The sequence below is a fragment of the Lepisosteus oculatus genome, chromosome 12 (assembly GCF_040954835.1).
Source record: "Lepisosteus oculatus isolate fLepOcu1 chromosome 12, fLepOcu1.hap2, whole genome shotgun sequence".
Classification (NCBI taxonomy): Eukaryota; Metazoa; Chordata; class Actinopteri; order Semionotiformes; family Lepisosteidae; genus Lepisosteus; species Lepisosteus oculatus.
In genome coordinates this window covers 32,413,150-32,440,134 of record NC_090707.1, presented here as the reverse complement: position 1 = coordinate 32,440,134, position 26,985 = coordinate 32,413,150, and the positions used below count along the sequence as shown (strand labels likewise).

Below are 26,985 nucleotides of genomic sequence, written 5' to 3'. Positions count from 1 at the left end.
GCCAACACTAACTAGCCGGTCTTCAGAGAGCATCAGCAACGCACCATCGCAAGCCACACAGCACAGCCTGGCACGGAGCCAGAGAGCACGGATTGGACAGCAACAAGCCTGCAGCTGTTTCTTTGTGCCTGCAGGAGATCTGAATCCCCAGAGATTGGATGAGTATTCAACTTTACAGCATTACAGCTCGAGAATTCAATTGTTATCCCAACCAGCTGATATCAATTTAATTCTTAAGAGTTATATACTTGTTTTGAGTATCTAATGTAGAAGTTATAACCAAGTTCATTTATGAAACGGTCTAAATGAATGCTATACTGAACGTATGTCCTCTTGATACTGTATGTGTAACTCTTCGTGACTGATTGAATATATACCTTTTGTATTCTGATAACCCTCTCGATAAGATCTGTTAGGTTTATATGCATATTTTATGTATGAATAAATTTATTCTTGTGTATTAGTACCTGTGTGTGTGCATTGTTTGAGTTATACCGCAAGGTTGGATTCTAAAAGCCATTAAAAGAATCATTTTGTGACTTACTGCTACAGTAAATAATTGTCCCAGTAAATGCCCAAACCCTACAGAACTGGTGCCTCGTGAGAGCACACTATAACAGTATAGGCTTAGCTGAACACTGCGCTGTTCCATATGCCTGGAAACTCATCCCTCCATCCCAACATCACTGCTGCAGCTATTCTGCCTGGCTCGAACTGTACCTAGGGGGGAAGTGACATTGCTTATCCCTGCTCATTGATGTCAGTTCCTCAGCCAGGCAAGTTAAAGCCAAAGTACCAAGCGTACTGTCTCTTTATTCGTCATTTTTGGAGTTTGACTGAATAACTAAATTATTTTGCTTGTTTGCATTGTTACAAATGGCGGGTTACAAAAACAGAGAAAAAGAAGGAATTGACCGAGCGGAGTAGTCAGTAATAAAACAATCATAACCACCAACTTGTAAGTGAATTCTCCAGAATATACCCGAGAGGTTGGTTGGTATAATTAGAGGCACGTGAATTCTTTGTTTTCTGGCACAGCTTTAATCCAGTATAGCTACTTTATTAACAAGTTTGTACAGACAAGGCATTCCAAAGGCCTAACGCCCTAACCACTCTGAAAACTCCAGACTGCTACCAGGTATTCAACTCTTAAATAATGCCTATAGGGGCCAAAATAAGAGATAAGCTGCCTTCTAATTAAAGCAGAATGCAATTCAACCTGCAGTTAAATCTCTTGGATGCCACAAAATAAATGGGAGCCCATTTCCCTTTTCTAAAGTGCTTCTCCAAGCAGGAAAGACCGTCTTTATCCGAGGTATCTTTTACAAAGGAAAACCGAGGTACCTAAAAACACACAATAGGAAGCTCTCTCCAGCAAGGTTCAAATACTTAGCTCCATTTGTGTTTCGTCTGGATGATCATGAAGTAGGCTCTCTCTCCTGGCTCAAGCTTCGAGTTCCACCTCCTACTCTCTCTCTCCTTTTCCTCTCTTTTTTTCCTTCCTGATCTGATCTTATATGGTGTGTTTCTGGACTGTTAATGGACACTTAATCATTTACCGAGAACTTAATTAACTAAGGTAAACCAAGGTAAATTTTATGATGCGCTTTGATTACTGACTCTGGACCTCCTGCAGTACATCACTGCAAACACTGCTGGGTGTTACACACTTTATCTAAACTCTTAGAGGTACACTACATCCAAGTCACCTTTAGCTGTAACAGTACTGTATGCATGTATCACAGTACTAAATGTATGTGACTTCATCATCAGAAATCACTCAGTAGGCTAAATACTGTAGCTTTGTTCTGAAACCTTGAATGTAGGAATTATTAATTTTTTAAACGTGTTGAGGGTAAACACCAACAGGAATACCTATTAATACTACTACAGGTTCAGTGATAACGTAAAGTTATACTTCAATCTTTTAGCTCTTCATCTACATTAGCAATGCTGTTCCATAATCATACGATGGAGACCTCTGATGTATTGAGCTTTTTGCTAGTGATTTTATTAACAATGTAATGCAATTTGTTTTTTTCACAGTGGCTTGTTTGTTTGTTTTTTACTCTCTTCAAGAATAACAGCCAATCAACAAACCATCACAAAGTTATGTATTTAAATTAAAACTTTGAATACTGCATTTGGCTCGGGCGATCGTGTCACTGAAGCGTGCACTACTATTACGATGGTGATGACGATGGCTATTATTAGTGCATTTGTGCTGAGCCCTTTTTCCTAGTGACTTGGTTACTGTGAACTGTAAAATATTAATAGGCCAAAGTGGTGCAAACTAAAAGAATCAGCCAAAACAGTAATATGACATAAGCAGAGGTGGAGCAGGAGCTGGATTATGGAACAAAGGAACAGGGAAATTGAGAAGCAATGTACAGTAAATGAGGTCAATTTTTTTTTATCCAGACAGTTTGTCTAAATGCCCGCATAGTTTGTTGTGTTAAAAAACTAACTTCAGTCCTAAATCTTCCTGTACTTGATTTCTGATGTTGCCATTGGGTGTTCATCCTAGAGGGCGGTAATTCTCAAAACCTTTCTAGATTGTATTAGAACAAATGTGTGATAGCTCCATATAATTTCATACTGTAAATTCAACCCTTAAGATTTCATGAATGTTGAGTCTCTTAAATTTTCCCAATCTATTTAGGTTCGCTGGAGGTTCATTGTGTGGTTCACCCAAAGTTGTTTTTTCCCCAACCTATTGATCACTCAGTAATAATTTGACCTATTTCAGATATATTTTAAGTACAGTACAGGGTTCTCCCACTGCTGCTACTGTATGCATAATCAGACTGCTATCTGAAACTCATTGTCTTTATTGTGCGACTATTATATTAAGATGTATATACACTTGTTTTAGTGTACTTCTTTGTGTCTGACTATGCATGTGATAAAATGCATTTTTGCATTTTTACATTGTTCTATTGAAATTAAATTTTTACTACATGAGAATGTCATTTAGCTTCATATTAGGGTAGTTTGTTTCCTGTTTAATGAAGAGGATCATTCTCTTACAACCTTCTTTTTAATTACTATTTAACTTAAAATGCTGACTGACCGGTAAATGAATGCCCCACTTAAGCAAACTGGTTATGTATTTTGCATCATTAAATGAAGAGAATTTGCTGACTGTAATTGTGAATGGAAAGCTGTTCACTTTGCATTTATAACTGCTCCTGAGAGAATTTCCAGAGATTCAGAGAAAATTCTGTACAAGCAGCAAATTCCTATCCAATGATTTCGAGACTAACCACACTCAGGAATGTTTAAATTCGGATGTTGATTAATCCCCCCTGATTTGAATGAAAACTCGAATAAAGGTAATACATTTTATAACGTTTTCTGAGTTAAATCAATACCATTAGCCACTCAACTGCCCAAAATATTTTGACCCACAGATTAAGTGTCATATTTTCGAGGGTCAGAAAAAGAAGTCAACTGCATTTGCCATCTGAATGCGTGTGTTCCTGCAGGACACACAAGGATGGTACCAGATACAACTTGCGTTCCCAAAAATGAAGGCAGTTCAGAAATGTAATTTCGCATCGGTGAATGTCGCAAAAATGATAGCCAGCGTTACGACGCGGTGCTGCCGCTGTGAGACGGGCTGAGGAATCCCAACGCAAGGTCTGGGTGAAAGCAGACAGGAGGGGGAGAGGATGTGGAGAGAGTGTAAGGAGGCGAGGGGATGTTCTGCGCAGCCAGGCAGAGCAAAGAACGGGCTGTACACACGGTCAGCAGCTGTGCAGCACGCGGAATACAGGGGAAGAGTCGGGCTCGCGGTAAAGGTCCAGGCAAAGAGTCATACCGGAGGAATGCTTAGCACAGACAGGCAGGTTCGTGCGAGAAGCACTCTCGGGACTCTCTGGGCAAAGACCCAAATAACAGAGCTCCAGGCAGAGCACAGCTCAGGACAGGGCTTCAGTATCTGGTGCCCGTGAGCTACAGAAAAGACCCATTAAGTGGGGGGCAGGAGGCAGAGACGGCCCACCCGATCATGTTCTCACGGCAGCGTGAGGTGTTGGGAGTCCACGTGCGAATGTGGTCAGTTGCCATGGCGCCCAGAGGCTGTGAGCCTGGGCTCAGCTAGGTGTAACAGCAATGTATTCGTTATTTATGTGCTATGTCTTATGAGAGTTAAAGTATATTAGCACATACGGCAAAAGATCACTATAAAATGGACAAAAAAACTGCAGTTTACTAAATCCTGTACATGTAAAACTGTAAATCATTAATCTATACTCATTGTCAGTTATTTTACTGTGATAAAACCACGTGAATCCAGATTTTAGTATTTATTAAAAAATACTAAATACTATTTTTTCAGTATTAATCAAAATCAGCTGCAATTCTTTGACCCCATCTCAGAATAACATTCATTTTTTTTCCCTAAAAGCTTCCTGTTTGAACCTCAATTAGTAGTTGTAATTTTCGCAAAAATCAAATTAAGAAAATTCACGACCACAGCCATAACATTTTAAGCCATTTTAATTTCACTGACTAAACAGCTTGTCACAGGATGGACAACAAAATCACTTTCACAGGTCAAGGAATACATTTTAAAGCTTCTGATTTTAATGAACGGCCCCTTTATGCTCAGGGGTACATTCAATAAGCACTATTTTAGTTAATGTTACATTTTGTCTAATGCTGAGGTTGACATGCAGTTCTTGCTAACAATAAGATGGTGCTCTTAGCGGTCTTTTCAAGGTGATGACTTACACTGATCCTCTTACAGTGTCAGGCCAAGTGTGGGTTTTTTTTTTCAGAAAGATGCTGTGAAGTGCCTGTTGTCATTTCCATATACTCAAACGTTTATGTTACAGAACTTGCTACTTAACATGCGAACAAAATAAATGTTTTATTTCAAGAATAAATGTAATATGCTCCAGGCTAAATTTGACATGTTCATGAGAGAGAAAATGTTTAAATCTGTAAATGTAAGTGTATACTGTATGTTTATATACTGTATACATAATTAGACAAGTTAAATCTGCACAAATTAAATTAATGGTCAGTTTACAAGACATTCCTGAGTTGGACTAATAAAGCCTTCAGCAGCTACTGATTAAAATACAGTGTACTGTACAGTATGTGGATTGTAAGTTTGTTGTACCTCTGTTGTAGCTGTTGCAGGTGCTTTATTCATATCAATGTCATATTTCTCAGTTCAGAAAATTGCAAAAGAAGCATTGTATATCGGATAGCTGAACAAAACCACATAAATAAATCCAGAAACCTTGGTTGTTTATATTTTTCTTTGTTCAGGTGCTTAAAAGCATCAGATAATCTTGTAACCTCCATCTAATTGTTACACAGATATGCTTATTGAATGCACCCCAGACATCAAACTTGGAAACACTCCCAGTTTTATTGATACATAATTCCCTGTTACATAGTTAAATATCATAACTGAAGCTTTCCTTTCATCAATGGTAGTATAATGTATCCCCGAAGTATATTCATCAAGGAGAATCATAAAACAGCTGTAACATTTATCAAACACGAAACAAATAAATAGATATGTAATGTGTTTTTAAACAAAAAGCAAAGAAAAAAAAGATTTTTAATTGGTTGTATGCTTTGGACTGAAAAAAAAACAGCATCCAGGTCGCCCAGGCCAATTTCAAGTGTGTTGGCTGATGTAATCAACGTTAAATAAAGACAGCTGAAGAAACAGAGATGATCAACACCTTTTTTTTTACCTTTACACCTGCTATTGGTTTTCAGCAGCACAACAAAAAGTTACAGCTAAGGGCTGGGTTAGAAGGGTGCTGTGTCAATCAGTCCACTTGAGGTTGCTCATCCAAATGATTGATAGCGAATGAAAATAAAAGTCACACATGAACCAATGAACAGAATGGATGATCCGTTTGTGGATTCAAATTTAAACCAATCCTGGCCAGATATGCAAGGAACCTAAAACTGAGCTCATGGAATTGTACAAGTAAGTACCAGAGCATCTGACTCATATTTGCCATCTTACATATGTTGCTTCCACGTTTCCAGTGCATTCCAGTTTAAGAGTGACAACAGTGTCACTGGTCAACCATAACGTCAGGCTATGCTTTGAGATGCTTTGCTTTTTCCAGGTTAATGAGTCTTGTTGTGATCGGGATTTTGATGAAGCAAGTATATGCTGTATAAAAATGTGTTTTTTATAGAATTTGTTTCATATAGTATGTCAGTTGCTACCCAATACAGTTTTGAAGTGCAGTGCAAATTTACCCCAGATGTTATATGGAGAAGATAAATGAATTTCAAGCAGAAATAATCCATCTCTGTCTTTCTAAATAAAACAGCTCTTCCAATAAACAGCTCTTGCACACCCTTGATGAACATTCAAAACAGAATTATTTTTTTGAAAAAGCACAGTAATTTGGCAATTCCTTTCCTCCAAGACAGCCACTCGTGGGTAAAAGCTGATTTAACAACATTTAAGGCTAGAATTTCAATTGCAAAGTAGCTTTTTTCTTTTACATACAGTATAATGGACTTGATTTCAATAGTGGAACAGATGCATCAATGTAGCAACTATTAATGAGCGAAAGAGTTGCTTCCTGTATTCCTCTATCTGAATACAGGTTCAGAAACACATTAAGAATAATGTAAAAGCAATTCACAGTTTTAATTATAGTTCATTTGCATTTCAAGACAAGAAGTCTGCTTTAGAAACAGATAATCCAATTGCAATAGCAAAAACAAACCAACAGGTAAGAAGAAAAGCTGTTCAATCATTGAATATCTTGTTCCAATAGATAAGAATGTTCACTGTATTTTGCTTCACATATTCAATTATATGTGGCTAATTTTTAAAGTAAAAAGTGCCTTCATACTTATAACTAAACATGATCTGATGAACAGCAGGAACTCAACATTTTATTTTCTTCGCTCTGTAGAAAGTTCTTTATCTTGAATTCTATCTGAATCCAATATCTGGATATTTTTCGTAACGTCTAAATTCCAGCTGGTTTTTAAATGCTAGGTTTAGTCTTTTAATGTCTGTTTACCAAGTTTCAATATTCTAAGAATGTTCTCAAACGTTTTGCATAATACAATAATTCTAATGTAGTACAAGGCACCTGATTTTACCTGTGGGGAAGCTGGGCTTCTAATTGATTTTTGGTTTATGTCAATGTGAAAAAGAGGAATCAGTGTAGGGTTATTGTTCGTTTTCTTGCGATCTTTATAGTTTGGAGGACACAGACGGAAAAGAAAGAGGAAACCAGTAGGTAGATAATGCTGCTTGCTTTAAGCTGAAGATTGAAAGTTAAAATGTAAACAAAATGCATTAATGAATGCACTGATTTTACTGGTCTTTGTTGGGTTGTCAAATTATAAATTAGCCATTAATTCTGTTCCTGAAGTGATTTGTCCTCAAATCAGGTTTCACAAAAATTACTGTAAAAAATGTATCGAACCAAAACCAGGGGCCTTTAGTACTTGGAGGAAAAAAACTCAGCAAATTTCCACCATCACTATATCATGGCCAAGAAGACTGAAACCATTATTTTCTTCTTCTACTTGGTTTCCTCTATTAGAAACACAGAGAATATGTTTGTATGGATGGGACCGGTACCATTTTTCATCTCACGGTTATGCATTTTTCAAAGTCTGCTATCAACTAACCACAGGATAATATCATGCAACATGTCTTTCTTCTTTTGCACAGTATTAAAATAAATTGTTTTTTTTTTCTTTTAATGCCTCATTTACAATATGAAAGGATATGTTTCCAGAGGAATCACCAAACAATAAAAAAAAAACATAAAACACAGAAATGCTTCCAGGGATGTTTTTAGTGACACGAGTTCATTGTCATTCAACTAATATTTCTGTATCTCAACAAGGACCAGTCTAAGCAAACAGTGTGCACTGTTTATTTCCCATTCACACCTTTAAATTTTATACCCAGTTTGAATGTAATAATTCCACCCATCCATTTTCTAACAGCTTTATCCAATGCAGGGTCACGGGGGGCCAAGTGTATCCCAGCAAGCAAAGAGCACAAGGTGGGATACGCCTTGGACAGGACTCCAGTCCATTGCAGGCCAACATGGTTGCTATGGCCAGTTTTTCCCAGAAGCCAGTTAACCTACCAGAATGTCTTTGGACTGTGGGAGGAAACCAATGGTTTTCTCATTTCCCCCCGAGAGTATTTGACACAATAAGGAATGAATTACTTACAAACTCCTCAATACTTAATTGCAACAAGAACAAAAACAGAAAGAAGTGAAGCTGACGAATGAAAACGCAGGCAAAGGAACGAATCAAACCTGTTTGGTTGCTTGAGCTTACTGTTCCAAAACTCCCGCTGAAATGTTTGTAAAGGACCTGTAGTCTGTGCAGAAGCCATTTTTAACTGGAATGCCTCAGTGTTTTGTTAAAGAAAATCCCGTAAGATATTTAAAATAGGAGATGGACCAACAAGGAATGGAGAAGGCGGATAAACGCTGTAAATATATCTTAGTGTATGGAGGCACCTGTTTCCATTAACTTACTTGAAAAGTAGAATGGAAAACAGATTAGAAATTCCCTCAAATGCCGTTTGGATACTGTGAGCAAATTCTCATTGCACTGCATAAAATGGAGGTTGAAAACCGGTACAGTCTTATACTGTAAAAATAATCCTTAATTAATCAATTTGTAAAACCTAAGCACACCCAAGTTGTGATCCTTGACAGCTACTGTATATGATTTTTATTTCCAGCGACGTCTAAGCCGATAAAATGAATGAAGAATTCACAATAATTTGGTTTCAAATAGTTAAAACCAGGTTGTTTAGAAACAGAGTATTTGAGGATGATCAGTGGTTCCCAAACACCGGCTTGTTTTCACTCTATCCCACATTCATTAGACACACGAATGTGATTACTTGATCAAACGTTTGACTTGATCTAAGGATTCATTGTATTTGGCATATTGTAGATTGCACTTTTTGGTCATAATACATTGTATACTGTACACCTTGGACACATTCTATCCAGATTGAGTTTGATTTTATTCTACCTTATTTGATTTGATCCAATCCTTATCGTGTTATTTATTGTGTAGTTTTAAATCGTAACTTTTAGCTTGTAATTTTTTATATCCGATTTCCTCCGGTGAACTTGCGGGGGAAAAACATCCCCTTGCCAGCAATTACTCCTGTACGCTGTATTGATGTGCGTTTTGATAAATTAACTTTAAACTTGCGGTGGCTTCCACTGAATATTTGGATTTTGGTTCAAGTTAAAAGCTTGAGTTTTTATTTCACTTCACAAAAATACAACAGTACAATCTTAAGACCTGAGAGCTTTGATCAGATTAACCTCATTATTATGTCAATGAGATGTAATCAAGGGCTCAGCTGGAACACAGACCAACAGGTGTCTGGGTCTCCAGGACCAGGACTGGACTAGGATTGGGAACCACTGACTTAAACTCTAAAAATTGTTACTCTCCAGGACCTATCTTGGTCATCCCTGGCGTAAGAAAGTGTGTTTTGTTGGTATAAAGTGGAACTTCTTACCTGAGTATTTTTTTTTTTTGGCAAAAATACTTCCTGCATAGCCTAGCCCAGTAAAGCCGAATCTCGGACATCCCCACAGAACCAATTATTACTATTAATTAATATTGAAGTAATGAATTGGGCTCAATATCCCATCAGTTGAAAGCTTTCAGGAAGTGGTGGCAATCTCACCTATTGGATACACGTAGTTATGATGATTCCAGAATTTAAAGAACAAAATACACATATTGGAACTTTTCACAGTGCTCGTATTCTAAAATATTCAAAAAATACTCTCATATGTAGTAGGAGACTGTCACTCCCTCTGAAAACAATCATATTCTATTGCTGTGGTACATGCAATGTGTCACCAGAACGCAGGAACGCATACACACACACAAAAAAAATACCCTCCAAAGAAACTTTAGTAAAATGACAATGAACTCCTCGAAGCAGATCAACAGGTGAAAGACTCTACCGGCAAATACTGAGCTGTTCCTTTCATTTTCTGTGAGCCCAAAAACGACAAAGAGAAGAAATCCATCTACTGCGGTAGAGACCGGGTCCATGCAGGAAGACTGCTCACAGCCTCTGGGTGAAGTTTTCAGGAAACACTCCTTTGTTGCCAAGTTCTCGGTGCTGGATCCAGTCCTCCTCCTTCACTCCCATCAGCCAGCCCTCATCCTAGAAACACCAAGCAAGTTTTCAGACTGAAAGGGAATTTTGCTGGTGAGGGCGAATTTTGCTGCGTAATCCATTCAAACCTGCTACACAAGAGGTTCTAATCACATACATAACGCTTTATATATTGAGAAAGAATTCACATAGTTACAGCCTTTTACAACGTTTACATAGTACGTTTCTCTTAATCTAACTTTATAAGTTATGTAAGTGAAAAACAAAAGATAAAAATATTCAGATTACACATATATTCATAGTAGTCCTATGCTGCTCAAAGTTAAAAAATAACGTTGTTGTGTTAGAACTAAAATAACATCATGTAGATTCTAAAATGACGAGAATGTAGCCGCATGTTTACTAAAGGCCGCAATATAACAACACCACAACATGTGCGGAACGTGTTCTGCCCGATACTATATTCGACTCTTGTTTACCATGACAACCAAATAAAGACACATTCAATTGTGAAAGAGACAAAGAGGCGGAGGGGGAGGTTTTTTTTCTCCAGACAGTTAAAAAAAAGAATGATAATGTTCTCATCTCACCTGCTCTTCCTGATTATCAAAGGGAATCACCAAAACCACATCTCTGGCCTTCAGAGTCAGTTCATCTCCGTCAGTGGCTGTATAATCATGAATAGCTTGAACCTGTGGGAGAATTGCTTTAAATCAGCGTGGGGGAGACCTAGTCTATGACAGGGTAAGGACCATTTGATGACTATATACAGTAAGTCATCTTCTGCAGTATAACATAGTATACATATACAGTATATATACAAGTGAATAGCGAATCTAGTTGGTGTACTTTCTTGGAATACGTTATGGAAATGCTTTCAAATGTTGCCATTTATATCTTATATATTGAATTACTTTACCTTATTCTAGAACAGCAGCTTGAGATTTTTATCCTTATATGTTTTATTTAAGTTTGTCCAGCAACATAGGGCTGTTGGACCTCAGTTCTTCAAAGTTAGATGGACATCCAGGCTGTTTCAGATTCTCTACAGCAGTGTAGATAATTTGCAGCCCAAATTTAACCTCTATTTTTCTGTGCTTTTATTTTAGTAAGACTAATGAGATGAAAAACGATATAAACAACATTTTTCTGAACTCTTTTTATTCCTACTTCTATGTATGATCCTATTTTGTCTTTGCATGATTATACAATATATCTGTAATATACTGTAAGTGCAGTCAGAATCCTGAGTCAAATCTAAACGTGCCCAAAATTGGTGACAATTTAAGCCTTTTGTACAGTGCCTTGCGAAAGTATTCGGCCCCCTTGAACTTTTCAACCTTTTGCCACATTTCAGGCTTCAAACATAAAGATATACATTTTTTATTTTATGTGAAGAATCACCAACAAGTGGGACACAATTGTGAAGTGGAACGAAATCTATTGGATTTTTGAAACTTTTTTAACTAATAAAAAAATGAAAAGTGGGGCGTGCAAAATTATTCGGCCCCCTTGCGTTAATACTTTGTAGAGCCACCTTTTGCTGCAATTACAGCTGCAAGTCGCTTGGGGTATGTCTCTATCAGTTTTGCACATCGAGAGACTGAAATTCTTGCGCATTCTTCCTTGCAAAACAGCTCGAGCTGAGTGAGGTTGGATGGAGAGCGTTTGTGAACAGCAGTTTTCAGCTCTTTCCACAGATTCTCGATTGGATTCAGGTCTGGACTTTGACTTGGCCATTCAAACACCTGGATACGTTTATTTGTGAACAATTCCTTTGTAGATTTTGCTGTATGTTTGGGATCATTGTCTTGTTGGAAGATAAATCTCCGTCCCAGTTTCAGGTCTTTTGCAGACTCCAACAGGTTTTCATCCAGAATGGTCCTGTATTTGGCTGCATCCATCTTCCCCTCAATTTTAACCATCTTCCCTGTCCCTGCTGAAGAAAAACAGGCCCAAACCATGATGCTGCCACCACCATGTTTGACAGTGGGGATGGTGTGTTGAGGGTGATGAGCTGTGTTGCTTTTACGCCAAACATATCGTTTTGCATTGTGGCCAAAAAGTTCGATTTTGGTTTCATCTGACCAGAGCACCTTCTTCCACATGTTTGGGGTGTCTCCCAGGTGGCTTGTGGCAAACTTTAGACGAGACTTTTTATGGATATCTTTGAGAAATGGCTTTCTTCTTGCCACTCTTCCATAAAGGCCAGATTTCTGCAGTGTAAGACTGATTGTTGTCCTATGGACAGACTCTCCCACCTCAGCTGTAGTTCTCTGCAGTTCATCCAGAGTGATCATGGGCCTCTTGGCTGCATCTCTGATCAGTCTTCTCCTTGTCTGAGCTGAAAGTTTAGAGGGACGGCCAGGTCTTGGTAGATTTGCAGTGGTCTGATACTCCTTCCATTTCAAGATGATCGCTTGCACAGTGCTCCTTGGGATGTTTGAAGCTTGGGAAATCTTTTTGTATCCAAATCCGGCTTTAAACTTCTCCACAACAGTATTACGGACCTGCCTGGTGTGTTCCTTGGTCTTCATGATGCTCTCTGCGCTTTCAACAGAACCTTGAGACTATCACAGAGCAGGTGCATTTATACAGAGACTTGATTACACACAGGTGGATTCTATTTATCACCATCAGTCATTTAGGACAACATTGGATCATTCAGAGATCCTCGCTGAACTTCTGGAGTGAGTTTGCTGCACTGAAAGTAAAGGGGCCGAATAATTTTGCACGCCCCACTTTTCATTTTTTTATTACTTAAAAAAGTTTCAAAAATCCAATAGATTTCGTTCCACTTCACAATTGTGTCCCACTTGTTGGTGATTCTTCACATAAAATAAAAAATTTATATCTTTATGTTTGAAGCCTGAAATGTGGCAAACGGTTGAAAAGTTCAAGGGGGGCGAATACTTTCGCAAGGCACTGTATATACAATGGAACCAACTTTTATTTCAATCTTTACTGCAGTTCATTTCTAAGAAACGATGTTATCAAGATTAGTACACAGGTAATGTACTGTATTAATTCGCTGCAATTCAAAACTATCGGCCTTTATGTGGTGCAAAGGATCAAGCCATTCTTTGCACATACTGTAGGAGAGGACCTATTTCAATCACCACTGCGATATACAGCAATTGTTAATAAAGGCTGGTGAAAGAAGATGTTAGTTTAAACTCATCTAGACAAATCATGTTACTGATTCATTTACGGTTGGTTGCGGTCAGATGGTTAAACCTTATTTTGGAACTATAATATGTGATCAGAATACCTAAACTTAAAACATTTTTTAACAGGATTGCCATATAGTTAAAGAGAGTAGATTTCTTAGTTTACAACAAAGGAGATTAGATCCAAGTGCATACGATCTTATTCTGTTTGAAGATTTGTATGGATACCTAGCCCAGACTACTTCAGACTCAGCGGTGAAGCAGAAACTCAATCTGAATTAATTTTTTGAAAATGTTGAAATGTTGAAAAGAAAACACTTCTTTGCATAAAGAATTCATGGGTTATCTCAGGTTTACTATTTCATAGCATTCTTCAAGGAGCAGTTGGATGAACTTTTAGATTCACTGAGCTACAAACGCAACAAACAAACAAGATGGGCTAAATTGCCTTCTCTTGTGGACAACTCTGTGATGTTCATAGAATAACAGGTACTCTTAACTACAGTGTATTACACTCACTTACTTTGTACAGAAAACCTGGGGGATTATCGACGCCCTCTGAAGAAACGCTTTCATGCATGGTACCATTAGTTGTCCCAGGTAATGTCTCTGCTACCACAGCAGGGAGTGCATTCTGAGTAAAATAACACAAATACAGCTCAAACACACTTTGATCGAACACAATCACGGGAGCAATATCAAAATGACAAAGCAAATGACTCACTTTTGGCAAAAGCTTTTAAATGTTCACATTGAGAGCCGTACGTGATTTATACCGTCGACCTTCCATATTACATATGTTGTGCAATATACATTAAATGTATATAACAGGAATAGGGACAAAGATGGGACAAGTTTCCATCCAAGGCATAGTCCTGCCATGCACCTAATAGTTCTTCCAGGACAGAATCTGGTTTGCAGCTACCCTTACCATTAGTAGGTGTCTTTCTGATAATGGACAGGTTATGCTCTTCATAGTATTTCATGGCTGAATTGCCTCATTATGGTTTGGCAGAAGAACTACATTTCCCATCGGGCCATGCAACTGCCATGCTGCAGATCAATGTCTAAGGTAATAAATAATCCTTATGTTTATATAACGCCTTTCTGGACACTCCACTTGAAGCACTTTACAGGTAATGCTCACCACACATCAGCTATCAGTGATCAGTGGGGAGGAGAACAGAGTAATGAAGCTAATTGATAGATGGGGATTATGAGGAGGCCAGGGGGAAATTTGGTTGGGGTGCCGGGGTAACACCCCTACTCTTTTAAAAAACACCCTGGGATTTTTAATGACCTCAGAGAGTCAGGACTTCGGTTTTACATCTCATCTGAAGGACAGGGCCTTTTTGCAATACAGTGTCCCCGTCACTATACTGGGGCTTTAGGACCCACTCAGACCGCAGAGTGAGTGCCCCCTACTGGTCCCACTAACACCATTTTTAGCGGCAACCTTTTTTTCCCCAGAAGGTCTCCATCCAGGTACTGGCCAGGCTCACACCTGCTGAGCTTCGGTGGGCTGCCAGTTGTGAGTTGCCGGTTGATATAAAGTAGCTGCTAGTTAAGGCTTTAACCTGTTTTTTTTTGCGTCTCAGTGTATTTCAGATAGTGGTAGAAATAATTCCTATATTTTTGAGGTGAATAAGACTCAGCTCTGTGTTTTGTTTGAGTTTTGTTGATGGTTGGTGGGTGGACTAGCCACATAACTGAAGAGCATTCAGACAGAAATATTCAGGATAAAACGATATGACAAAAATGCACAAAAGAGATCATTTTAATGTAATATTAGCTTTTTTTATCTTATCCTCCATCACAGATTTTTTAGTTCTATTTGTAGGGTAATGTCATTGAAACACTACAGTAAATAACTTTGGCACTTTCATTAAAACTCATCTGGACTTACAGTTGTCCTACTGAACGAAACTATCAGTGTCTAGCTGTGCATGACATTAGCTAAAAGACTGAAAGAGCATCTGTCTCACGTTCATACACATTTTCATCTCAAGCAGTTTTCGACAGTCACATGGCAATCTGAAAATCATCTGCATTTTAAGACAAAACCATGTGAGAACTTGGTAATACTAAAAGTATTATAAGCTTATTTTTTTAATTCACAAACCCCATATCTCCCTCCTTCCCAATTTTCTGTGGTCAGGCTTAAATTTAGACTTACAGCATCAGTAGATTCTGTCCCTGTTGTGTCCACAGTGCTGTCGTTCTTGTTGGCCTAGGGGACAAAGAAACTGCGATAGATTTAAGCAAGAATGCGATTACCAAAACGACAGCTGTCAAACGCTTCTCGTTCATGGGCAATTGTCTTAACGGGTGAATAGGCCCACACTGTTGTAGAGACAAATCCACTGCTGATCAAAGCAGGAGATAATAAAATCCTACCAAATTAAAAACAAGCAGCCTTGCCTTAAAACACAACTGTACGTATCAGGCTGCAAAATGAGTGGAGAAAACAAAAAGGTGCCCTGGTCTCCATGGATCATGAAGGGAACGACATAACTTGTCACAGGCTCAACAGTTCAGTGGGGAAACTGGGAACTTGGGGAGCTCTTATTTTAATATGATAGCCATGTGTAGACGACAATCAAAGCTGTCACCCAGACCACGCCATTGCACCTTCACGCCTTGTGTGAATCCAGCACTTTGTGTTTAGAAAATTGCACTGAAAACACATTTTTCAAACCTCTACTATAAAAGATTCGAAATCCCGAAGAATGTCTTGAAGAGGGGAGGTATGAAAGAAGAAAGGGATGAAGAAATGTCTTAATGGCAAAATGTGCAGTACTTGAAAATTTGGTATATCGGCTAAGCAAAGTATTAGCAAAAAGAAGCCTTAACACAGAACCTTCCAGAGAAACAGTGAAGATGTACAGGTATGCATTAGAAACAGTGAAGATGTTTTAAGATGTCTGAGCATCTTTTCCATTTTCATAAATTGCTAACTTGGCGAATAAGACCTAATTGCCCTATCTTTTTGTAAAAAAAAAAATAATTCTTAATTATATCTCCCAAAATTGACTTTATTCTATCTTCCGAGGCCTTCTATTGACTACAAAAGCCCTACTGTACTTTGCTTCTCTATGGAAGGTGACCAAATATTGAGCACCCCAAAGCCTAATATTTCAACATATTAATCTGCTTCCATATTCCATACATTCTACCAGTGAACCAAACAAGCACTGCCAAATAGTGTTATCCACATGCTTTTTTATCAACGGAAGATTCATTTTGGCTCTTTAGATTTCTTGCGCTGGGACAAAGAAATGATCCCCAACAACATACCACATAATGACAACTGCTTTGCAATCCTTTGCCCTGTGATAGGAAAGGAACACAAACTTACAGCTACAAGAAAGTATCTGGATGGATACCTGTTATACACTGTGAATGTCAACCTAACTATCCCTTGTTTCATTGGATTAACCACTGATAAAAGTAAAAGGAGCTACCTGCTGTATAATGAAGCCCTGTGTTGAGCAAATGCAGACACTTAGCCAGCTGGGGGAACTGAAATTCTAAGGCTACACTGGATGATGATCATCTAAGTCTCCTAACTACTTTGAACTTACGTTCTGAGGTTCACTCTCAACTGCAGAATCACCCTCTGCCACAAAGCCGCGGTCTGCAGTAATGCACTCATCCCATTGCATATGAGCAGTACCGCTGTCGCCCCAGGGCAGCTCAGTGCCACTCTCCTCCCCGTGCGGCTCGGCTGCACTGCCCCCATCATCCCAGCACTCCGCCTCGACATCAGATGTCCCCTGATCTGGGGGAGGGGGCGAGGGGCTCTGCTCGGGCTTGGGGGGGCGGGAGGCGAAAGGCAGCAGGGAGGGGGCGTGTGGTGGGAGAGGGCCACACAAACACAGACATGGTGGAACGATGAAGAAAAAGAAAAATGTTGGGAAGGGGGGTGAAACATCGGAGGTGAAATGCAAGTGTTTTTAACCGATCTGACAATTAAACTCTTGGCCTTTTTCCTTTTACCACATGTACGGCGTACACTGCTCCAGAAGCCAGCCGTTCCAGATGGTTGAGGCACTTTTTAGCGTATTAAGATCATGACATTTGTCTAAACGCAGTCTTATTTTACTCCTAGCAAATGTGATAGGTAACCGAGTATTGCACTGTTGAACATGAACAGAATCGATTGTACAATAACTCCACCTCAATGCTAAAATAAATGTAGTAGGAGCCTTGGCAAGCTATACTTCTGGTGAACACTAGACACATACACTCACACCAGAGACACTTTTCCCAGAATATAATGTGAAAATGGGGAGAGCATACAAACTCCACACAGACAGAACCCCAGGAATTGAATTCAGGGCTACAGCGCTACTAGGCAGCATTCCTAACCATTGTGCGACATGCAAAATGTATTTAAACGCACACATCATTGTAAAGTCTCTTAAAGTGTGTGCCTCAGCTCCTGAGACATTGGAGACCAACAAGAATGTTGAAGAATGAAAAAGCCAAGATGTTAACAGAACATTTTTTAAGGGCTGTATTGGCAAGAGTATTGTTTCACTGAGGTACAGTACCTATACTTCACAGTTATCACCATTACTGCTTTATATCAACACCAGTCCCCGGTTACTGCACTGATAAAATCATGTTACCATATTCTATGTAACAATCATATTGTTCAACAATCAATCGGACATTTAGAGCATTAACAAAATCTCAGAAATCTGCTGACATCTTTGAGCTCTGTGTGTTTCTCTAGAGAAGCCTGGAGAAGTATCTATTTCATCTTCTCATCAAGACAGCAACCAGTTAATTAGTACGCATCAGTTAGCTACTTATTTCTTCCTTTTTGTAAACACTGTGGTCTAAGGATTTTTTATTATGATATAATAGAAGTAGAAATATTTTTAAAAATATTAATCTTGTTTCTTCAAATCCTCTGTATGGTTTAACAAAACCAAAAAAAAAAGTTTAAGAAAATTAAAATACAGAATCACAAAGATTCAATTTATCGGCATATATATATAATCTTCATCATTTGTGGTTTTTTAAATAAGTATTACAATTATTTTTGCTATACACAACCTGTTTGTATTAGCCAATGGATGTTTTTCATGTCATAGTTTTCAGCTGCAATCTCTGCACCTACACACAAGAGAAAATGCGGACTGATAGGCAGAGTCCTTTTGACCTGTTCTCTTTCAAACCATATGTCTTCAAAGGAGAACTACAGGCTCAATTTCTCAGACTGATTACTGAATCCCAGTAACAAAATAAATGAATTGTCAGTATCGCAAAATTGTACCAGCACAAAATCAGGCACTTTGTGAAAGTACTGTTTGGTTGCCATTTTATTGAGAGTTTGTGAGAATTGTGACGTGAGGCAGCCCTTCCTGCTCACTAGTCACTGTCACGAGCGAATAAGTATAGGTTGTGCAGCAGAAATTCCACCGCAGAAATATTCCAACGTGATCTACAGGCAGATTTTTAAAAGTAGTGTTTGTTGGCAAAAATTTTCTGAAAGTTGATAACAATATTTCTCTTGGATTAAAAGAGATGTATTTACCAGCCTGCTTATTTACAATGTAATTGGGTCTCTTCACCTCACAGGATGTTTTGTTGCCTCGTTCTGAATCGCAGAATATGGCCCTACGCATACCTGAACATTTTGTCTATTTTGTGATGGAAATTGGAGTTACAAGTTACTGTGTACATTTTACCTTCAATGTGGTTTGAAATGCGCTCATCAATGATGATGCTTTCTTACCCCGAAATATAAAAATAGCATTGTAGTTCCTTTTTAACACATCATGAACTAGACAGCTCCATACCTGTGGTTTAGCATGGATTGGAGGAGAGGCATGACCCTCACTGACAGCAGAGCATGCCAGCAAGCACCCAGAAGGCCACAGGGGTCACTATTGAGTCAGGAGAGCCCTGGCTGAACAATCCCACCCTAACCTTTTTGGCAGTCTGGTTACAGTCAGCTAGTGACCACCCAGGCTTAAACCCATGATGGCAGAGCACAGCCTGTGCCCACCTTAACCAATTAAACGGGGCTCAATATTCATGAATGTGTGCATAAAATACACTTTATTTTAATCTACTGCATGTGATACAGGACGAAAATAAGTTAACCATATACAGATCACACTGATCACGCACATAAATTCAGTACAAGCTATAAAAACCATGTAGGGGAAACAAGTCATAGGTTTATTCCATGCTGAGAAGAGAAGAGAGAAAACCACAACGTTTCGGTTCATGTTCTAAGATTCTCTAACAAGCAAATTACCATTTGCAGCAGCTGTTTTTCAACACGTTCCCTTGAAATAATGGTGGAAACCTAACAATGTGAGATGAAGGCTCTCTTTGGGGGTCTAAGAATAACATGAGTGTCTCAGTTTACTGTGCTGGACAAAAGCACTACACTGTCTTGAATCGAGACAAAATGGTGGACAGAGCTGTTATAGCCCCCAATCCAGCCCATAAAACTTCACATTTCTTAATGTCAGTATGGACAGAACACGACTGCATGACAAGGTTTTGCATGCATCCCAGAGTCCATTATGCTTAGTATAGCTACCATATAGAGACATTCGGCTGCCAGTCTGCCAAGAGGGTGAACTGCAAGTGGAATAAAACAAGAGTCAATGGAAAAGGAGGTTTTGAAATTACACAAAATGGAGAAACAAAGAAGAAATGGGAAGGGCAGCCACTAGCAAGACCGATAAGACTGTACAGCCACCTGTGAAAGCATGGCGACACTCTATGAGGCTCTGCAGGGGTGGTCATGTATCGAATGGACATAAGGAGAAAAAAGAACGGTGATGCACATGCCAGGATATCAAGAGGAAGAATAAAACCAGAATTTCTTTTCTTACCTCCCACAAATCCCAAGGTAAGGCCTTGCAAGTTAACAAGAACAAGAGAGGGACAAGTCAATTCCAGAAACATACTGACGACAAAAAAAATCAGATTCATCTGTGCACCGCCATTTTACCATACCTAACCCACAGAAATCAAAGTGTACAAATACTTGTTCTATCCATAGGAAAATAGTCTCATTTTGCTACACTCATACTAACACTTTCTTGTGTGCAACTCTGTACATGCTTCATTAACTAGAAACATTCTGGAATACTGGCATCATACCCATTGTCACAAAGACATTCTTAAATCATATGTGATTAGTCTGAAAATGTCAATAATTTGTTCCTCAAGACCTTCAAAATCATTAAATTAACTTGGATATTTACAGGATAAAAAATAAGATATCCTTAACACCATACATGGTTGTTGGAACTCTGAATCATTTTTCCCTGCATTCAAGCTGCCATGAGCTCCCTTACAGAGTGAAAAGAGGTGGGAGTGGATTGAAACACTGAATTGTTTTTAAATTAGAAACGCATTTTCTTTAGAGTCATAAGTTTAGAAGCTATATTTCTATTTCATGATGAGGAAGTCATTCCCTCCCCATAGTGAATATAACGTACAAATTATAATCTTATGTTCTCTTTAATTCACAATAGCATATGAAACCAGACTTTCACTGAATGACACCTATAGTACTAAGGAATCTTCTCATGCAACCTACTTAACTTGATTTTTGTACAATGATCAAATACTGTAGCCGTAACTTCATTTTTTATTTCTTTAAACTCAAAGACATTCATCTTCTGATTGTCTTGCCTTATTTAGTGAAACCTCTAAAAAGTATTGTACCGTATGTGTGAAGTTTAGGTTTTGGAAAAATCATCGATACATTTCTGCTCATCGGTTCAAGAGTGGAATAATGATGAAAACCAAGTAAGCACTCACAAAAATAACCACATGATTCTCTTCATGAAACATTCACATTCTGTGAATACTCATTGTGTAAATACTACAATAATCAGTCCTCTGGCCCAAAATGACCTTTAAACAATGTTTAGAAAAATAAATCCCTTTTTGTTACACAAATAGTGTTCAGTTGTATTCACCATGAAGGCACATTATATAACATTTTTTCACTTCAGCACATAATTGTCAGATTGAGGAATCTGGTTATTACAACGAGTAAATAACAGAAGTTAGGTCAGCTGAAAACATTTTTATGTTTTCGCTTCTTGTCTTACGTTTTGGGGGGATATTTCACTTCTTCTGAAATGTACTTTTACCGTGCCCATTTTGAAATTGAATTGATTTAGATCCCATATAATGCAGCAGCCACAGTTCACGGAATTACCGCCCCACTTTTTAACCGGCATTGTGAAAAGTGCGGTGTGTCAGTTTCTTTGAAAATCAGCCTTTGGCCTTCCAAGCCCTGGTTTCTAAAAAGGACTGTTTTTTTTTTCCCCCGAAACGGCATGATTAGCAATAGAGCCAAGTGGTGCAAAGTTAACAACGCTAAACTGTTTTGAAATGGAAGGGGAGTTAGATATTAACCAAGGTCTCGAAATGTCAAAAGGCCAAGGAAGAATGAAGTAGCATGCAGGACGTTTCTGTTCATCAGCAAAGAAGCCATGTTTTTTTTTTTTCATGTACCTGTGTTACTGCGTTCAGTGTTCAACACACGCTGTTAAGTAAACGCATATAACACGGAAACGCGTGCGCTCTGATGTTTCTGTACGCGATGTGGTTCCGATCCGATAATGCCACCCGTGCCCCCCGCCCGAGCACTGGGCGTGCCAGCTGGAGAGACCCACCTGCGAGGCAGGGGAGGCCGCCGTGCCCTCTGGGCTCGCCCCCGGTTTAAGCGGATCGAAATCCAAATCGAGAAGACTGGGTCCGTCCTGCAGCGGCCCTGGCGCCTCAAACTGGCAGCAGGAGGGAGACAAGCAGGGCTTTTAGCAAGTGCAGCAGAAAAGGCGCAGGGCTGGGCAACGGGTTCAGTCCTGGGAAGACCCGTTTTCAACAAGCAGAATTGTGCAACACGAATAGCTGACTTCCCAGGTGCAGGAGGCAGCCCCCAGTTTAAATATTAAACTGTTTTTTTAAGCGCTAAAAATTCTGAGGTGCACAAAACATAAAAGTAACAAAAATATCTGCACCAGTCTTATAAAATGAACTGCTTTTGCGCGATTTCAGGTCTTAAAAGCACGATCTTTGTACCTTGCACTGAGGCACTTCTGGAAGATCATTTAAAATGAGTGAATTCGATTTTATCCGACGCCCTGCCCCCAGACACCCTATTAATTTGATTCCTGGAAGCCAGCATGATTCCAGCATCAGACAGGTACTGTATGCTGTAAATCAAGCTTGGTCTCGGTTGAGAAGAGCAGTTGGTTCCGACCTCAGGAACGTGAAGGGGTTCGTGGCAAAGAAAGGGTTCAAGGGTCAGAAGGGGTCAAGGGTAAGAAATATGAGGGTTAAAACTCTGTGTAAGCCAACTGCAGATGACACCAGAAATAGAATGGGTTGGGTTGATAGAATCCCCTAAGGCAGATTTTAACGTTGATGAAAATGAACATTTTTCTCGTGTCAAAATCTGAAGAGGTTTTGATTTGGTTTTGGTTATAAAGCTGAGTCCCTTTATTACAGTAGTTATAAAACCAAATCCTGTCTAACACGAGGGCCAGTCATACACCGTGAGATATGGAATATGAGCTGTAAATGTTTCGGTGACATGACCTTCATTGCAAATGGACCAAAACACCCGTGACAGCTGTATGAGAGTGGAGAAAGAACAGGGAAATGCTGGGGGAGATTTGTTGCCTGACCTGCGACGGAGTGGTAACGCTTATCTCCGGAACAAAATTGTCATCAAAGAGACTGATGATGTTTTCTTGTTTGAGATCTTTGGAAGGAGTAACTTTAGGAGGAGGGGGGACGGGTGGGCCTGGCTTCAGCTGCAGGTTCCACACAGAAGAGCACAGAAGTGGCAGCAGTTAGGGGAAAAAAACAACACAGGAACAGCACAGGCGTTAGTTAAAACAGACATTTCCAAAAGCACAGGCACATCATATCTTCTCAGAAATCTAAACCTTGTCACATAAGTCCACTTGACAAACCAGGCTCTATGTTAGTGATCTACAGAACACATGCTTTTAAAATGTCCAGGCCATTTAAAATTCTGTATCAGAATACTTACTCCTTTCAGCCTGTTCATACTGTATAAGAATAATACTTCCCTGCCATAGTTTTTCAAAATCTATTTTACCATATAATTTAAATTAAAAAAAGAGGACACATTAAGCACAAACAACGACATTGCTTAGATCTATAGCGTAAAAATGTTCGTTGATGCACTATATAGTTTAAAATTGTACTTCTGTCAAATTTTATAATTTTATTACCATTAAAGGAGAAGACCTCCAAAGGGAGTAAACTGCTGTGTAAATCACTTAAATGAGACTTACCAACGTTTGGACCAGTTGGCATTAATAACGAGGATTTTTTTCAAGATAACACAGCAAAAACTAAATAAAAGCTGAAACGGGAGCATTTGTCGCACCGTTTGGTTTTGGTCACTTACTAGAGAAGACGAAAGGCATGTGGTTCTTTATTAATTGTCAAAAATAATTAGGAACAGATCCAGACAAGGCATAAAAATTACAATGCATTTAACATGGATTAATTGATGGATTCATTAACTGAGATGGATTTCAAATAGTGCACAACATAGTTTTTAAATTCTGAAGCAATCTTTTATTTTTACTTTATTACAATTAAGGGAAAGACATTTACTTTATAGGCTTAATATAGGTGCGGCCTATATTAAGGGTTGCTATAGCCTTTCTGGACCCTGTGCATTCTGACTGTACTCTACTTTTAAGAGAGGAACACAAAGCATGATAACAACAGGGAATCCCAGGGGACACGGTTGATAAGTGGATCAAAGTCAATTTCTGGCAGGAAAGAATGCCATCTTATACCGGTAGAATTTGCAGAAATGAAACATACTGTATTATTTTGTGCTCATTACATTTTGCACTTAGAATGCAACTTAACCTGAAGAGAGGTTGTTCAACTGTATTTTTGTGCTTAAGAGTAAAATGTAAATGATTAAAACACTAGCAATGTTTGTCTTCATTTAATCTGATGCGTACAGCTCAAGTCTCATTCATCATGACTCTACATTATAGAAAATCTACAAAATGTTAGTCAGTTTTCACCACCAAAATGTTAGTCAGTTTGCACCAAAAAGAGCATGTGACACATGCAGTTTTGCCAAATTTAAGTTGTTAACATGGCAAATCACACTCTATGAAGAAATAACAGGGAATCACGCAAGATATTCATAATATGATATGATATGCGAGAGCACTACATAAATTAAAGAAAGGCAAATTGATATAAAAGACCCCTGTTAGCTTTCCTTTAAAATCACTATCAGAATTAAATTCATTAGGAAGTTCACTGCATGGAACCAGAACCCTGGCACTACAGCACGCGGAATTAAATAATCTACCATATACAGTACAACCTCTTTTCAAGACTATCTGTCTGACATTATGACAAAACAACACCAACCAGAAAAGGAGCACCTATTGTATAACGTCAACAGCAACTGAATGAACTACAGACTTTTAACCTTGCTACTGTATGTTCTTTTAAAAATATTCGCAAAACATGGCTTCACAAGTGTCATCTGGAACATAAAACGTACATTACACTGCACAGAGATACAGCTTTGGTTTTACAGATGTATACTTCCCAAGGACACCTTTTAATGATTGTGTCTCTCAAATATTCGGCTTTTGAAGAAAATGCTGCTCTCACTGGATTTTTCCCCTACAACTTGCGTTACTTAGATCCTCTTTACTGTGTGGTGTCCCACCTTCTCTCTTTAATTCAGGGATCAGGAATGATAAAGTAGTTTGAATTCTGAGGGGATTCACTCAGAAATTAGTATTAGCTGCGGGTGTCGCAAGAACATCAAAATGGATATAGAAAAATGGGAATCTTGTAAAGCGATCAATACCATTGCATATTGCTTGCACCTAATGAAAGTGTCTGGATAGGGCATGTCAGTAGTTACATGAAGATTCACCGTGCAAGTGGCAGTGAAACAGCTCAGGAATATTTCTCACTGCTTTGGCAGTCAAAGTTACCAAGACCGTCAGTAGGCACTGTGGGAATATGGACAACAATTATTGCTAGTAGGAATGAAACTGTAGAGATTCACAAATCTACCAACTCAAGAACACATCATGTCACAAAGCGGAGAGTAAAATACACAAAATAGGATCAGAAGATTCATAACATGCTCTGATCTCAACCTCAGATGGGATGAGGCACTCCTTCTGTCATTGCATTCGAAACTGAGCTGGTAAAAACAGTGCAACTACAGTATACAAAACAACAAGCTCTTTAGGTTTACAGCACTCATTATAAAGCTCATACAGGATCTACATTACTCAATAAGCAAAGGGCTTATACAATGTATATGGTGGCAGTGCCTGCTATAGGCGGTTAACTGACTAGTTAACCATGCAATGAAAAGTATATAATTTAATATGCATAAAAGTATGTATGTTTAAGTGCAATTTACAATTTAAGAGGTCTAAGAAATATGTATATGTAGACTACATGTCTTGCAAAAGAATTCAGACCACTGCACAAATTTTTAGTTGCTTTAAAGCAGCTTGTAATCACAACACTTGTAATATTTATAATGCAGACAACTTTCGCCACACAATTCCCGGAAAACACTAAATGAATTGAATACAAAGAAAAATATGGAAGAAAAATAGACGTTGTATATTCAGGTATACAAAATTACCTCAATGAGCCCACAACTAATTGACCGGCCTCTGTCTGTGTTATAATAATGGTTCGCGTGATTTCAGAATAAATACATCCGTCTCTGTAAAGTCCTGCAGTCAGGTAGTGAATGTCGAGCAAAGATTCAACCATGAAGACCAAGGAGCTTTCTAAACAAATCAGGGATAGAGTTATATAAATGGACAGATCAGGTGAAGGGTATACAGTAAAACCACTTCAATGACTTTCAGCGCAGACTTTGAGAAGTCTGTCTTTAAGACGCAGATGGCACCTAGCCTCTCTCTATATGAGGCTGTGCCTAGCAGTTTATGATATATTCCAGTTGCTTTCATCAGTGATAAAAAAATGTCCAGTAGTTTTGAGAAGCAACAAACGAACTACAATAATCTGTAAAAGAGACAAACCTAAAATCTTTTGACTGCTTCTCCAGAGCAACGATCACTCCATGTAGATATTACCTTAGATGGTGATTTGGGAATGGCTGGTGCAGACATTGCCCCTGGAGAAGCTACAGCAGTGTGGTTAGTTTCTTTCTTGCTTTCGGGGCTGGTGGGTGGAGACTCATCTTTAACTTGGGAAGGATCCTTATGACTGTGAAAGGAAAGGGAGGGGTGTAAAATTAGAAGGAATTCCACCCTCTCGTGTCTTTAGGCGTTGAGTAACTGGGTCTATACTCTTTCAGATTAGGCGACTGATAAAACAATTAAAAACAGAAGATCTAGAACTTTCTTTCCCCAATAAAAAGTGTTCAGTTTGTACATTCATTCATCTATTCATTTTCTAAGCATTTTCTTCCAATTCCGGGTTGTGGGGGAGTCAAACCCCATCCTGGCACACTCACACTCACACTCACACTCACACTCACACTCACACTCACACTCACACTCACACTCACACTCACACTCACACTCACACTCACACTCACACTCACACTCACACCAGGGTCAGAAACCAATTAACCTACCAGTATGTCTTTGGACTGGT

At 38.8% G+C, this 26,985-nt stretch overlaps 1 protein-coding gene across 6 annotated transcripts in view; it reads right to left on the bottom strand.

Moving 5' to 3' along the window:
- Positions 1 to 4,485: 4,485 nt before the first annotated feature.
- Positions 4,486 to 26,985, bottom strand: part of LOC102699239 (myc box-dependent-interacting protein 1) — a 67,892-nt gene continuing 45,392 nt past the window's right edge. For 2 of the 6 annotated variants that reach the window (XM_069197227.1, XM_069197228.1), the window contains 9 exons: positions 26,460 to 26,592; positions 22,995 to 23,123; positions 21,981 to 22,091; positions 20,178 to 20,201; positions 16,896 to 17,123; positions 15,488 to 15,541; positions 13,835 to 13,945; positions 10,732 to 10,833; positions 4,486 to 10,189 (listed from right to left, as the gene is read on the bottom strand). In XM_069197227.1, coding sequence (XP_069053328.1) covers positions 10,088 to 10,189; positions 10,732 to 10,833; positions 13,835 to 13,945; positions 15,488 to 15,541; positions 16,896 to 17,123; positions 20,178 to 20,201; positions 21,981 to 22,091; positions 22,995 to 23,123; positions 26,460 to 26,592 — 994 coding nt within the window. In that variant the 3' untranslated portion in view covers positions 4,486 to 10,087. The remainder of the gene's footprint in view (positions 10,190 to 10,731; positions 10,834 to 13,834; positions 13,946 to 15,487; positions 15,542 to 16,895; positions 17,124 to 20,177; positions 20,202 to 21,980; positions 22,092 to 22,994; positions 23,124 to 26,459; positions 26,593 to 26,985) is intronic. The other 4 variants (XM_069197229.1, XM_069197230.1, XM_069197231.1 and 1 more) reach the window with 4 other exon arrangements.